General features: G+C 35.2%; 1 protein-coding gene across 1 annotated transcript in view; it reads left to right on the top strand.

Moving 5' to 3' along the window:
• The window catches only part of MALRD1 (MAM and LDL receptor class A domain containing 1), a 649,658-nt gene that overhangs the window by 41,498 nt on the left and 593,261 nt on the right, over window positions 1-14,899 (top strand). Inside the window, 1 exon segment of the mRNA XM_049096644.1 lies at window positions 3,059-3,155. Within this exon segment, the coding sequence (XP_048952601.1) occupies window positions 3,059-3,155 (97 nt within the window).

Below are 14,899 nucleotides of genomic sequence, written 5' to 3'. Positions count from 1 at the left end.
AAAGTGTTAATCTGTAGGTAATATATTTTTTAATGTACAAATACACTATTCACACAATAACTTACATACTTTAATAACTCTGTGTTATAATAGGTAACACTTATTTAATACTAACCATACACCAAGTGCTGAAATACATGTAATAACTCATTTATCCTTGCATAAATCTTCTCCTATAGGTAATGACTTATTATTATTATTATTGTAAGGTTTTATTTATTTATTTGAGGGACAGAGAAAGAGAAAAAGCACAAACTAGGGGGAGAGGCAAAGGGAGAGAAAGAATCAGACTCTCTGCTGAGCAGGGAGCCCTATGCAATGCGGGGGCTCTATCCCAGGACCCTGGGATCACAACCTGAGCCTGCTTAACTGACTGAGTCACCCAAGTGCCCCAATAACTTATTATTATCAGTACCTTTTTTATAAAGAAGTAAAGTGAGGTACAGAAATGCTAAACAAATAACTTCTCTATGTTGCTATTTGGTGAGTGTAGCTGGGATCTGAACCCAAGTAGTCTGTTTCCAAACACATACTTTAATCACTGTGCTCTACTGCCCTCATATAAAACCATCCTTATATGACAATCTTTTCGCCCCCCTTTTCTCTAATAGCAAAGCAAAAATTGTAAAACAATTTTAAATATTTATAAGTTAGGTTACAAAAGGGATGCAAAATATTTGCAGTATAACTATTATATTCATACGGCTAAAGCCATTCATCAAATCTTATGCCAATACAAACATAAGATTATTCCATGACTAAGAGTAGCCCAAATTGGGGCACCTGGGTGGCTTTGTTGGTTAAGCATTTGACTCTTGATCTCAGCTCAGGTCTTGATCTTGGCATCCTGAGTTCAGGCTCCATGTAGGGCTCTACACTGGGCCTAGAGCCTACTTACAAAAAAAAAAAAGAATTAGTGGCACCTGGGTAGCTCAGTGGTTGAGCATCTGCCTTTGGCTCAGCGTATGATCCCGGAGTCCTAGGATCAAGTCCCATATCAGGCTCCCCAGAGGGAGCCTGCTTCTCCCTCTGCCTATGTCTCTGTCTCTGTGTCTCTCATGAATAAATAAGTAAAGTCTTTAAAAAAATAAAATGTTGGGCAGCCCGGGTGGCTCTGCCACATTAGTGCTGCCTTCAGCCTAGGGCATGATCCTGGAGACCCAGGATCGAGTCCCATGTCAGGCTCCCTGCATGGAGCCTGCTTCTCCCTCTCTGCCTCTGTCTCTGCCTCTCTCTCTCTCTAGAATAAATAAAACCTTAAAAATATTAAATTGGAAGTAATATCCACTAATTTTGTTACCAAATGAAACCTACAAACTAAATTTTTAGAAATTGTCAAAAGAATGACTTTAAAATTGCAAGCCAAGTAGTTAAGTTTATGGAAAACTCTGGGAGAAGCAGTAAGATAAAATACTGAGAAAATATCAATCAGTATGCATGTAAAACTCTCCCATTTTATTCATGATTCTGACACTCATAACACTGTAAAGGGATTTTGCAAAAGTTGATCTGCAAGGTGCCACAAATAAACCTTGAGACTAACTCTTTATAACTGTTGTCTTCTAGATAGGGTTTACCTGAGGTTAGTCACATTCAATCTGCTTTCTTATGTGTATTCCCCAAGAGATATGGTCTCTACCAGAGATCACACAAATCTGTACTGAAAATATTTGGAGTTGGATACTACCGTTTGCCAAGTACTTTTCCCATCCTATTTCTATTTTTCCTCAAAATTTTCTATTTCAAATGTATAACCAGAGCTCAGCTTTTCAGATGCCAAGTGAAATATTTTGCCTACACAACAATCTTTGATAGGTCCTTTCCAACATGGGCCTGCTTTACAAGTAGTCACATGATTATTCTGTTTTATGTGAAGAAAAGATGATGCTCTTAAGACTCCATGTTCACATATTACCCGATAGGTTGTGGATGTTTCATATCATATTTTAATAGTCTAGTAGATAGCATCTGGTTTGAAAGGAAATATATCAGTATGTAATGTGTAGTACAGGAAAGAAAAGAGAATGAGGCACGGTAAAATGATCTGCTAGGGTCTACTGTATGCAGACCAGTTGACAAGCTGAGAAGTTGTGCTGACATTTTGAAATAATAAAATGTTTATATTATAAGCAAGCCTGAACAATCCACACAAGTTTAATGCATCTATGAATTAAGCCTCAAACATCACTGGTATTCATTAGTGAGGTTGGGATAATACTCTCCACCAACACACTAATTTTCTGTTGATTTAAATAACTAGGAAATTAGAAAGTAGTTTCTTCCTAAATTTCTCAGATTTATTATACCAGAGTATTATCTCTTGGTGCAGAGTTGGGCTGGATTCATATCACAATATCACATTCACTTATTTGGTTTTAAAGATTTCTTTATTCATTTGAGGAGGGACAGCATGAGTAGGGGGAAGGGCAGAGGGAGAGGGAGAGAGAGAATCCTCAAGCTGACTCCTCGCTGAGCTTGGAGCCCAACACAGGAATCAATCTCAGGCACCTGTGATCATGACCTGAGCCCAAATCAAGAGTCAGACACTGAACCAACTCTCACATTCACTCACTTTAATAATAAGTCACTGAACATTCATTTCTAATCACTATCCCAAGTTTTGTTTAGATAATAGCAGAAGATGCACAGGAGGATATAGCACAAGGACATCCAAAGCAAGTCTGTGAGCAAAATCTAGAGAAGCAAAGGTGTAAATGGGGCACAGTTGTAAAATGCAAAGACCCAGAGATCAAGGTGGAGCTGAGTCCAAGAGCTGGTAAACACTAAATAGTATGAAAACATATGAACCAAACAGAGATGATTAAAAAACAGATAAATATTGCTTCCTTTCATGAACATTTTACTTAATCTCTATTTGACATACAGAGATGACCATATTTTCTTGTCCTTGAGAGTGTATGTGTGGATCTCTTTCCACTTGGAATTAGTATGGTTATCAAAGTGCTTAAAGGAAATGATATATTTTTTATTTGTAGGCTCTGTGCTGTAAGACTGTGAAACAGTGATATTCCTTGCTTTGTGCTTTTTTTTCTTGTGTGGTTGTTTTTCAAGGTCAAATAATTTCAACTCCTGAACAAAACGAAGTCATAGCTATTGATGGTATATCTTTCAGTTCAGGCTGCTTGCCTGCAAATGATAAGAACTTTTTCTCATTTTGATCCTTGTTGTATATATAAATTCAGTGCATTTTAAGCATTGTGTAATGACTTTCATCTGCTCTTTTTTTTCTTTTGGCCTGATGTTTTAAAGCAGGCTATTTACCATAGTATAACAATGTCTAGGTTTATGCCAGAAGTGAGAATAGGCTATTTTTCCACCAAGTCTGATGCTATAACGAGTTGAAGGGGTAATTTAGTCTCAGATTTGGAACTTTGTAGCAATGTTCACAATGGCTAGTTAAATCTTATCAAGAGAACTCCCTGCCCTTTAGGAGACAGGTGAAAACTGGCTTCTCTAGGCTTGAAATTGTCTTCATGGGAATTGATTTAACTATTCCACTGAAAGACACAAATGGAGAGAGATATTGGTTATAATCTATTTTCTATTTTGACTGAAACAACTAGATCAATAAGGCACATATATCAAGTCTAAAAAATTATCCATATTGATCCTTCAATTATATTAACTGAATACTATTCAATTCACTATGCATATTTTTCTCAATAGAAATGTTTAATGTTAAAAATATCAAGTGGATAAAATTAGTTTAATAATCAAACAAGAATCATATATACAATTATAGAGAGTTGACAGATTTTTTCTTTTTTAATGTTATTGTATTGTAATCTGATATAGCATAATAAAAGTACCTATTTTGTAGAGAGGATTCTAAGTTCTAATTTGGTACAAAGATATGGTAGTTGTGGTAATTTATATTTCAAGAATTGAAGAGATGAGTTGATCTACCTAAAGGTGACCAAGGAATTTTGACAAAGGATGCCTATATTATGCTTTGATTTTAAACAGCACTTCTGCTGGTATTATAAGAGCATTTATAGGAATGTGTCTCTTGCCACTTGGACCATGATAGGATTTTATAGGAGCTTCTGACAGCTCCGTCCCATACTGGAACACAAAAAGATTTCCTTCATCTTTATATTATCACTTCTCAGCATATTTTAGGTAAGAAATCACTACATGATAAATTGAAGTATAGATAAATTAATTTGGAGAATTTTATGGGAGCAGACTGTAAGCTCCATCTATTTCTAGAAGTAAATAATTGAAGTATAAATTTCAATGCTTTTTCACTAATAGAAGATAACATTTATGGGATTTATTGGAAGGGAAGCAATAGATTAGGACAAACACACTGTTGACCACAGGCAAAGCAGACACAACTACTGACTGCTCTACCATTCATGCTCTCTCTTCTGTTACCCTGCATGACATTCCTGGGTCCAGTGCACAGTCAGCTTATGCTTGGCTTTTTACAAGGCAGCTAGTCCCTAACTGATCACTTCAGCAGTATCTTTATATACCTCATTTTTATAGTTTCTACAGAAACTGAGGTCTGCCAAACAAAATGATCCCCAGCTAGTCCTATGTAATGCTCAGCCCAGCTAATCACCCTCAAAAGAAAATAAGGAATGACATCAGCTATGGACTGGACTTTCCTAACTGTAAGGAAAATTAGGACCTGGCCTCCTGCCATTGAAAGCTGCATTACAAATGTACATGTGGGAGGATGCTAGGATTGCGCTTGGGACTTGACATCACCTGTAATAGGACTCTACTATCATTTCACAGACAACCTTTCTCTCCATCTTTGGACATGGGACCCACAGACAGTTCCTTGATTACCCATGATCCATATACTGGCCAATGTAGATGCACCATAATAAATATTCGGAAGACAAATGACAGATTTTTAGTAAGCACTTAAAATAACTCTTATAAGATCACTGTAGAAGTGAAAAAGCAATAGTCACAGGAGTGAGAGCACAGAAAGTTGGACATTCAATGAAAGTTCGTGGTCAAATAGAGAAATATTGATGTCTATAATTTCTAAGACAATAGTTCCATATAATGATACAGCCATATTGTTTTTGAGGTGGTGTGGAAATAAAGTTTACTAAAGATGATGAGGCATGAATTTTAAAGCTAATTTATTGGCTAGGCCTTTCACATTGATATTAAATTTATACAACATTATAAGGTTTGGGGCTAGAGAAGATTTTGAAACCCCAAACTGAAGTCTTCATGAATATGGATGCATGGAGACCCAGGGCAGTAAATTGGATGTCATGAGCCAAAATGTTTCTACACATGGAAGAATAAATGAATCAAAACTGGGGATTTGGAAGAATGTCAAGTTTAATTTTAGGCCCTAAAATTAAAGGGTGTTTTATGGGGCATTGGGAAAGGATGTCATCCCTTGGGAGAATTGCAAAAGAAGGAGTCTCTTTTTTGGAAAAAGCCAATATTCAGGTAAGATCACAATATGTTCTTTGAAGGTGAGGGTGCAAGAAGTTTTTTGTTTTTTGTTTTTTTCAGCTAGAATGAGGGTTGATGGTATATAAATATACCATCTATTGGGAGGAAAACACAGCAGCATGAGGATTGATAATGGAGAAAAAGAATAAAGTGTCATGGAATACGATTGGTATTTGGATGGAGTTGCATTTTGTAAATGGTAGAAACGTGAGAGATGGTAGTATTATGTAACATTAAATTTCCAAATGATGCTCTCTAGTCAAGTTCAGAGGCTATCATGATAAACTAACCCTCGACACTAGTCAGTCTCCAGAATCACAAAGAAAAGTGATTGATTCTGAGCTTTACTTCAGACCATTAGATGGAAATCACAGAGTATGATGCCTGCATTTTAAATAAGGTTCTTAGGATATTTTTTGTGAAGCCAGCTAACCTCAGGTTTAAGAACCAAACTAGCTTTTGGGATGGTTGAATGGTTTGATCAGTTAAGCCTCTGACTCTTGATTTTGGCTCAGGTCATGATCTCAGGGTCATGGAACCTGCTCTCTCTCTCCCTCTGCACCACCCCTGCCCCCCAACATATGCACTCTCTTGCTCTTAAAAAAAAGTATCAAAACAAAGAACCAACCTAGCATTTGAGAACCATGAAGCCTGGTCTAATGTTGATTACTGAACTTGGCAGTAAGTGCCCGGAGACAGGGTTGTAGCTGATTAGAGAGTGGTTTCAGCCTCGTGCAGTCCTGATGGTGATGGTCAGGGTACATCTGATCAGGGTGCAGAGCCAACTCAACCACTTCCAGACATCACCATCAGAAATCTTGCTCCAGTAGAGGGTAGAGTTAGGAGTGCATTTGGATGCAAGAAAAGAGGAGTTTTCTTGGATGACTTAAGAAAACAGAGGAGATGGACAGTTATGACGTAGATTCTTCGACTCTGATACTGTTAAAATCAAGGACTAAGGGATTTCCTTGACATTTGCTTCATGCTTCTCATCTTATCTTCTTCTTCTTTATTTTTTTTAATTTTTATTTAATTATTTATTTATTTATTTATGATAGTCACACAGAGAGAGAGAGAGAGAGAGGCAGAGACATAGGCAGCGGGAGAAGCAGGCTCCATGCACCGGGAGCCCGACGTGGGATTCCATCCCGGGTCTCCAGGATTGCACCCTGGGCCAAAGGCAGGCGCTAAACCACTGCGCCACCCAGGGATCCCCTCACCTTATCTTCTTAAAACGACTTTTGAGGTTCTATACATCTCACATCCAGGACAGAAAGTAGGGAGAAATGAGAAAGGGCAATTTTTTTGTCCATACCATTGGCAATTGTCATGCAGGTACCTTGGTTGTTAGGCAGACTAATATAATTGAATATTTGAATTCAGCCTCTGTGGTTGAGGCAGGCAAGGAGAACAGGTTGATGAGCTGAGTGAGCAAATATATTTTCCAGAGAAACTCAATATCAGCATACTTAGAAATAAATTCCAGTTTTCTTTCAAAATCTGTTCCCTTGCCTAGATTCCCTTTTTAAATTATTGACATCTGGTCTCACTCAGTAGCCTAGGAGTCATTCTTAAATCATTCTCCCCTTTTCCTATTCCTGTATGAATTAAGTTAAAAAATAGTAGAGAGGGAGTGTCCTTACATTTTTCACATTATCTCCTCTTATTTATAATTATTATTTATCCAACTATGACTTCATTTAAGCATGTATTTTTCCCCCTGGATTTTTAAAAACTCTGGTTTTGGTCTCTTCAACTCTCCTATCCAGTACTATCTATTATCCATCAGATTGTACTTTCTGACATACAAATATGACCAATCTCTACTTGTTAAAATCTGTCAATAACTCTTATTGCCTTCATGATAGAATTGAAATTTCTTATGAATTCTTATGAATTCAAATTTCTAAGCTCATCATGATCCTACTCTTGCACACCAGCCTCATTTCCTCCTTCACAGTCCTCCAAGAATCTCCATACTCTGGCCAGAAGAAACTTCTTGTGGGGTCAGCAACACAGTGTCATCTTATTCTTGGGAATCTGTGTAAACCTTGCTCCCTCTGCCCATTTCATGGCTTTTTTTTTTTTTTTTTTTTTTTTTTGCCTGTCCTTCTAGTACCTGTTCTATGTGTTCTTCCATACTGAGAAGACTGAGTGGAAGTCTTTTTTTCCGGGAAGCCTTCTTTTACAAAAAATACCCCCCATGCTCTACACACACACACACACACACACACACACAAACACACATACATACAGAGTATTAATATATTTCCATAGCTAAATGTTGAGTTTCTTGAGGAAACAGTTACTAGTGTCTTATTCCTTTGTGGATCTCCAGCACAGAGCACGCACTTAATGAATATATATCAACTAAATGACTCAACATTGAGTTGAGTGCTCCACTTCACAGTGCTCCATTTCACAGAAGGTGGATTTATTTATTTTTTAACATTTTATTTATTTATTCATGAGAGACAGAGAGAGAGAGAGGCAGAGACACAGGCAGAGGGAGAAGCAAGCTCCCTGCAGGGAGCCCAATGCAGGACTTGATCCCAGCATCCCAGGATCACACCCTGAGCTGAAGGCAGACACTCAACCACTGAGCCATCCAGGCAACCCAGAATTTAATTTATATTAAATAAATTATATTTATTTTAATATATATTAATATATATAATATATTTATATTAAATAAATTATATTATATTTTAATATATAAAATATATTAAATAAAATATCATGGAACTATTTTTTAGCAGTACTTATATTTATGCTAAGAATATATATTATTTTTTGGCTTTTTTTCTAAACTCAGAAATTAAGGTATGTCCTCAAGCTATCTAATGTGATTTTATGAGACTTATAGCTTCCAAAATCATGAGAAAATAAATTTATGTTGTTTAAGCCACCAAACCTGTGATGCTTTGTTATGGCAGCTCTAGCAAACTATTACAGGGCTTTCCTGAGCTAATTCTATAATATAGGAATACTTTCTCATCTGTAGCCACCTAAGTCTCTGCTTGGGAGAGATGGTAGTCTCTACTTTCTGTAGAGATTGTAGTATTCCCATCAGTATGGAAGCAAGACTATAGAGATGCATTTTTTAAATGTTAAAACTAAGTAATTCTGGATTCTATATTTATTGAAAATATCCTTCAGGAGTTAAGGTAAAAGAAAGATATTCTCAGAAGAAAAACTAACATAATTCATCACCAGAAAATGTACTCTAAAAGAAATGTTAAGGCAGGTTTCCTGGCTGAAAAAAAATTCCAGAGAAAAATTTTATTGGTAGGAATAAAGAACAACTGAAGTCATAAATATCAGAGAATATAATGGAATTATCTTCTCCTCTAAAGATTTTTGTTGTACACAGGACTCTTGAAAGCAGACATTTGAACATCCTTTTGGTGAGTTCAAAGTATGTAGATGTAGCACATATGATAAGTATACCATGAAATTGGGAGAATCAAGTCCATAGCTTTAAGATGTCTACATTTTATTTGAAATGTTAACAAACTCTACATAGAGTGTTAAACTAAGGTGCACATATCATCCCTAGAGTGAACACTAAACATTTACAAGTAAAGGAAAATAGATACACTAAAGTTGAGCATAAAAATATTAAAATAGAGAAACAATCCACTAGAAGAAAAAGGAAAACAGATGGTGAAGGCAAAAATGATAGTAGAGTGGTAGTAAAGAGCACAAAGTACAATAAATGCAGAGGACACAAACTCTGCCACACTAAAAAAAGAAAATAACCCAAATAAAAAATGGGCAGATTATCTACATAGACATTTTTCCAAAGAAGACATACAGAAGACCAACATGAAAAGATGCTCAATACCACTCATGATCAGGGAAATGAATATAAAAAAACACAATAAGATATTATTTATGCCTGTTGGAATGGCTAAAGTAAAAAATGATAAGAAATAAATATTAGGGAAGGTGTGGAGGAAGAGAAATGTACATTGGTGCAGCTACTATGGAAAAATATTGAGATTCCTCAAAAAATTAAAAATAGAACTACCATATGATCCAAAAATTCGACTATTGGATATTTACCAAAGAAAACAAAAACACTAATTCAAGAAGATATATGAACCCCTATGTTTATTGCAGCATTATTTAAATAGCTAAGATATGGAAGCAACCTAAGTGTCCATCAATAAACAAATGAATAAAGAAGATGTAGTATGTGTGTGTGTGTGTATATAAACACACACACACACACACACACACACATATGGAATATTATGCAGTCATAAAAAAGGATGAGATCTTGCCATTTGTGACCACATAAATGGACATAGAGAGTATATGATAAGTGAAATAAGTCAGAGAAAGATACACACCACATGATTTTAATTGTATGTGGAATAGAAAAAAATGAATAAACAAAAAGCAAAAATGTATCTATAAACACAGAGAACAGACTGATGGATGCGAGGGGAAGGGGGTGGAGGGATTGGTAAAATGAGTGAAGGGGAGTGGAATGAATAAGTCATGAGGCTAAAGGGTACAGTGTAGAGAATATAGTCAATGGTACAGTAATCATGTTCTGTGGTGACAGATGGTAGCTACATTTTTGGTGAGCACTAGGATAACGTATAGATTTATGGAATCACTAGGTTGTACACCTGAAACTAATGTAATGTTATGTGTCAACTACACTTAAAAAAAAGAACAACAAATAAAGAATTTTTAATAGTAAGGGGATTAAAAGAAGGTGATATGGCTATATTAATATCAAACAAGATGTGCTTCAGAACAAGGAAAATTAATAGGAATAAAGAAGGACATTATATAATGATAAAAGGGTAAATTCGCTAGAAAGGCAGAATAGTTTTCAATATGTATGCACCTAAAAACAGTATGAAGAAATAAAAGAAGAAATAGGAAAATCTACAATTACACAAGGAGCCTTGAATACACATCTCTCAGTTAATAATAGAAAAAACACACCCCCAAAATCAGCAAGAATTTGCAAAACTTAAAGAAAAAAGCCCTAAAATGTGTAGGGAACCACAAAAGACCCCAGATAGCCAAAGCAATCCTGAGAAAGAACAAAGCCAGAGGCCTCATACTTCCTGATTTTAAATTAGACTACAAAGCTATACTAATTAAAACCAATTTGCTACTGGCTTAAAAAGTGACACATAGAGCAATGGAACACAACAGAGAACCCAGAAATAAAACACTGTAAGCAGATAAACTAATATTTGATAGGGAGTCAAGAATGCTTCATAGAGAAAGGATAATCTCTTCAATAAATGGTATTGGGAAAACTGGATGGCCACATGGTGAAAAATGAAATCAGACTCATCTTATTCCATGAACAAAAATTAATCCTAAATGGATTAAAAACTTAAACATAAGATCTGGAACCATAAAACCTGTAGAGAAAGCATAGGGGAAAAATCTCAGTGACATTAATCTTGGCAACCTTTTTTGGGGGGATATGACACCAAAAGAAAAATCAGCAAGTGAGACTATACATCAAATCAAAAAGCTTCTGCACAGCAAAAGAAACAACAAAATAAAAAGGCAATATCTACCTACTTGATATAATTGATATTTTTAAAAAGTAATTTAATACTTAAATTCCTTTTAAGTGCATGTGGAACATTTACTAAGATGGACAGCAGCCTGGGCCCAGTGGCAAGGCTATAGGGAGGCAAGCGACCTACTCCTGCAGATGCAGAATTCAAGGGGATGGTAAAAACTTATTGTTAGGGAACAAACTGTGTCCCCTCCAAATTTCACATGTGGAAGCTCTAATCCCCAGTGTGATTATATTGGAAATAGTATCTAGATAATTAAGATTAAATAAGATCATAAGGGTGGGGTCCTAATATGACAGGAAGGACTGTGGCCTTATAAAAAGAGGAGATCTCTCTCTCCCTCTCTCTCTCTCTCTCTCTCTCTCCCCCCCACTCTTTGTCTCTTCCTCTCCACCACCATGTCTTTCTCTCTCCCTCTCTCTCATCCTCTCCCTCTGTCATGTGAGGACACAGTGAGAAAGTAGCCATGTACAAGCCAGGAAGAGGACCCTTATGAGAACCCAAACATGCCTTATACTTTCAGCCTCCAGAACTGTGAGAATATAAATTTTTGTTCCTTAACCCATCTAATTTATGGCACTTTGTTATAGCAGCCTGAGCAGAGTGAGACAAGCACTAATTAAGGTAAATAATATTTTAATACCACGTATTAAAAGCTCACAATTAATAAAAAAATCAATGATGAACAAAAAATGAAGATCGTATTACTGAAATTTCCAGTTTCCAATATGGCTTAGCAGTACTACTGGGGCTGCAGAACAAACCTTAAGGATGTTAAAACAATTGAAATCGTAAAATGTATCTCCTCTGAGCAAAATGAAATTAAACTACAAATCTGGGACATCCACAGTCATTTGGAAATTAAATATCACACATTTAAATGAAACATAGTTTGAAATAGCCAAATATTTTGAACTGAAAGTAACTGAAAATATAACTTACTAAAATTTGTAAAATATAGCTAAAGCAGTGCTTAGAAAAAAAATAATTGACATAAAATTTTTATTAGAAAAGAAAAAAGCTCTCAAGTCAGTAACTTTAACTATCTATCTAATGAAAGTAAAAAAGAAGAACTTTTAAAAGCTAAATCAAGCAGTGGGAAAATAATACATATAAAGAATAAATAATAGAATTTAAGATGGGAAAGTATTGGAGAAAGTTATCAAAACCAAAAGCTGGTCCTTTGAAGAGGTACTAAAATTGATAAAGTTCTACCTGAGAAGAAGGTAGAGAAAAAGAGAAAAGACACACATTTGGAGTGAAATAGTGCTAATATCGAAGACTCTGCAGGTATTAAGAGAATGATAGTAATAAGGAAATACTACAAAAAATTCTATGCACATAAATACAACAATTTTTAATACAATCAAAGGAAATTCTTACATATAAATCCAACAAAATAGGGGTAACGGGGTGGCTCAGTGTATGAGCAGCTGCCTTTGGCTCAGCTCCCAATCCTTGGGTCCTGGGATAGAGTTCTGCATCAGGTTCCCCACAGGGAGCCTGCTTCTCCCTCTCCCTGTGTCTCTGCCTTTCTCTCTGTGTCTCTCATGAATAAGTAAATAAAATCTAAAATAAATAAATACATCCAAGCAAAAATATGCTGGATTTGTATTCTGAAAACTACAAAGTAATGATCAAAGGCATCAAGAAGATCTGACTAAATAAATAGAGTATTGACTGATTGAAAAATCATGGGTCTATATTTGCCAAAACTCATAGAACCAGATAACCAAAGTCTGGATTTTATTCTATGTAAATTAAGTACATTTAATGAACAAACAGTAACTTTTTAAAATCGAAACAATTCTGATGGCCAGGAAGCTGCCACAGAGTACTAAGTAGTATTATCTTTAAAGAAAAAGCATAACTTTATTGTTTTGCTGTGATATTTCTCTTTACTATTAAAATGTGAACAATTTTAAAAAATGCTTATGGTATAGGTATCTCTATCGTATCTGAACATTTGGTAAGTTGGACAATTCAACTAAATTCTTTTTTTTATTAGATAAATCTTTTAGATTATTCTCACACCTTCAAACAGCATCATTCTAACTATTGCCCTTTTCTAAGAAAATTCACTGCACATTCATTGAAAGGAATATCTTTTTAGACTTTACCAAAGTATCGTGTATGAAAAAAAAAGTGAAGCTTTATGACTATGAATAAATATGTGTTTAGCCACTGATTTTTGAATACATTTCTTATTATAATTTTTATAAAAATTGCCTGCTGTGGCTCATAATCAGAATATTGTGAAAATTCTCTGAATATATTTAGATTGATTTGCCAGGATGTTGCCTTTGTCTCATTTATAAAGGCCCCAAATACACAAATCATCCTTTAATGAGAATCTGAATGGTGCATACATATTATCCAGTTAAATAACTAAGCGCCTAGTTACCTTTTTTGTCTTATTAACTTCTAACTACCTTTTAAGATCTAACAACCATTCCTTGAAATTCATTATTAATTTAAGAAAATTGATTAAGAAATTATCTAAACTCCCTGGAGTCAAAAGTGGATGTCAATTATAGCTTTTACTGCAATGGCCATGAGACTTGGACTTCATTATGTCCCGTCGGAGAGAGTCTGGCCAATTTTGCATAACCTGCTTGTACAAGATGAGATTTGAAGGAAATGTGCCTTTATTGGTATAGAGACCTTAAAATGGTTGGCAGAACTTCATCCTGATGATCATGTATCACGGATGGAGGACTTGAAAATACTCAATTTTCTGCAGCTAGATTGTGGTGCCATGAAAAAATAAGAAAGAAAGAGAGTGGGCATGTAGAAAAAATGTGTAATAGTTTTGAACTCTGAGATTCAATACACTAAAATAAAAAGAGATGTCCAGATTAACTGATTGTTGACTTATACCCCCATCTGCTGTTTTTATGGTTACAAATTCCAGTTTGGGGGATGAAGGCAATAAAAATGGTTGACGTTGGTGAAAGATACTTAATGCCAATTGACACAAGTTACATTTATAATATCTTGTAATTTATACTTGACTTTTTCTATTTTTGTTTATAGTATTTTTGTGAGTTTTTTGTCTTCTATAAATAGTGAAAAATTAGAGATAATATATGATAGTTAGTTGAACTATAGCCAATAATTATTTAGCTCTAGGGGGCAGCAGATCTGCAGCTATACATGAATCTACAAAAATTACAGTTTTAATTGTCTCACATTGTTATTGTGCAATCTTAGCTTCATTTATTACCTACCGTCCCTTAATTGCATATGCAGTTTTATTTTCAGTGGATCTCACATTCAAGAGGCTTTGCATACTCATCATTTATGAGCTTCCATTATAAGAAATCAGTTTATGAATGTTGTTCATAAATCGTTTTATAACCAGTTGCTTCAATTTTATTTCAAATAAAAGTGTAAACAATTTACATGCAATCTATGATATTTTCAAGTGTTTTGTTGAATTGTTCTTAGGTCATATGTTTATTCAGTCCTTAAGTAAATATTGAGCACCTATGTTGTGTCAAGAGTTGTTTCAGACAATGGGGAGATAGCAGTAAAAAACAAACAGCAATCCCTGTGTTCATGGAACTTACCTTTTAGCAAAAGGGAGAAAGACACTAAGCAGATAAATTTAAAAAAATTTATGTCAAGTGGTAATATGTGCTATGGAGAACAATAAAATAGAAAGCCAAGATAAGAAGTGCCACAGGTGAAGGTAAGATGAAGTTTTTAAATAGTCAGGCATGGTACATGGAGAACATATTTCTGAGCAAAAAAGAATCCCCAAGGAGTTGAGGGAAAGAGCCATGTGCAATTTGGAAGGAATCATAAATTCAAAGGTCCTGAGGCAAGAGTCATCCTGGTTTGTATGAGAAAGATCATGGTAAGGGCTTCTG

This window comes from Canis lupus, chromosome 2 (assembly GCF_003254725.2).
Source record: "Canis lupus dingo isolate Sandy chromosome 2, ASM325472v2, whole genome shotgun sequence".
Lineage (NCBI taxonomy): Eukaryota > Metazoa > Chordata > Mammalia > Carnivora > Canidae > Canis > Canis lupus.
Note: the sequence above shows the minus strand (reverse complement) of the source record. Positions and strands in the feature narration are given on the sequence as shown.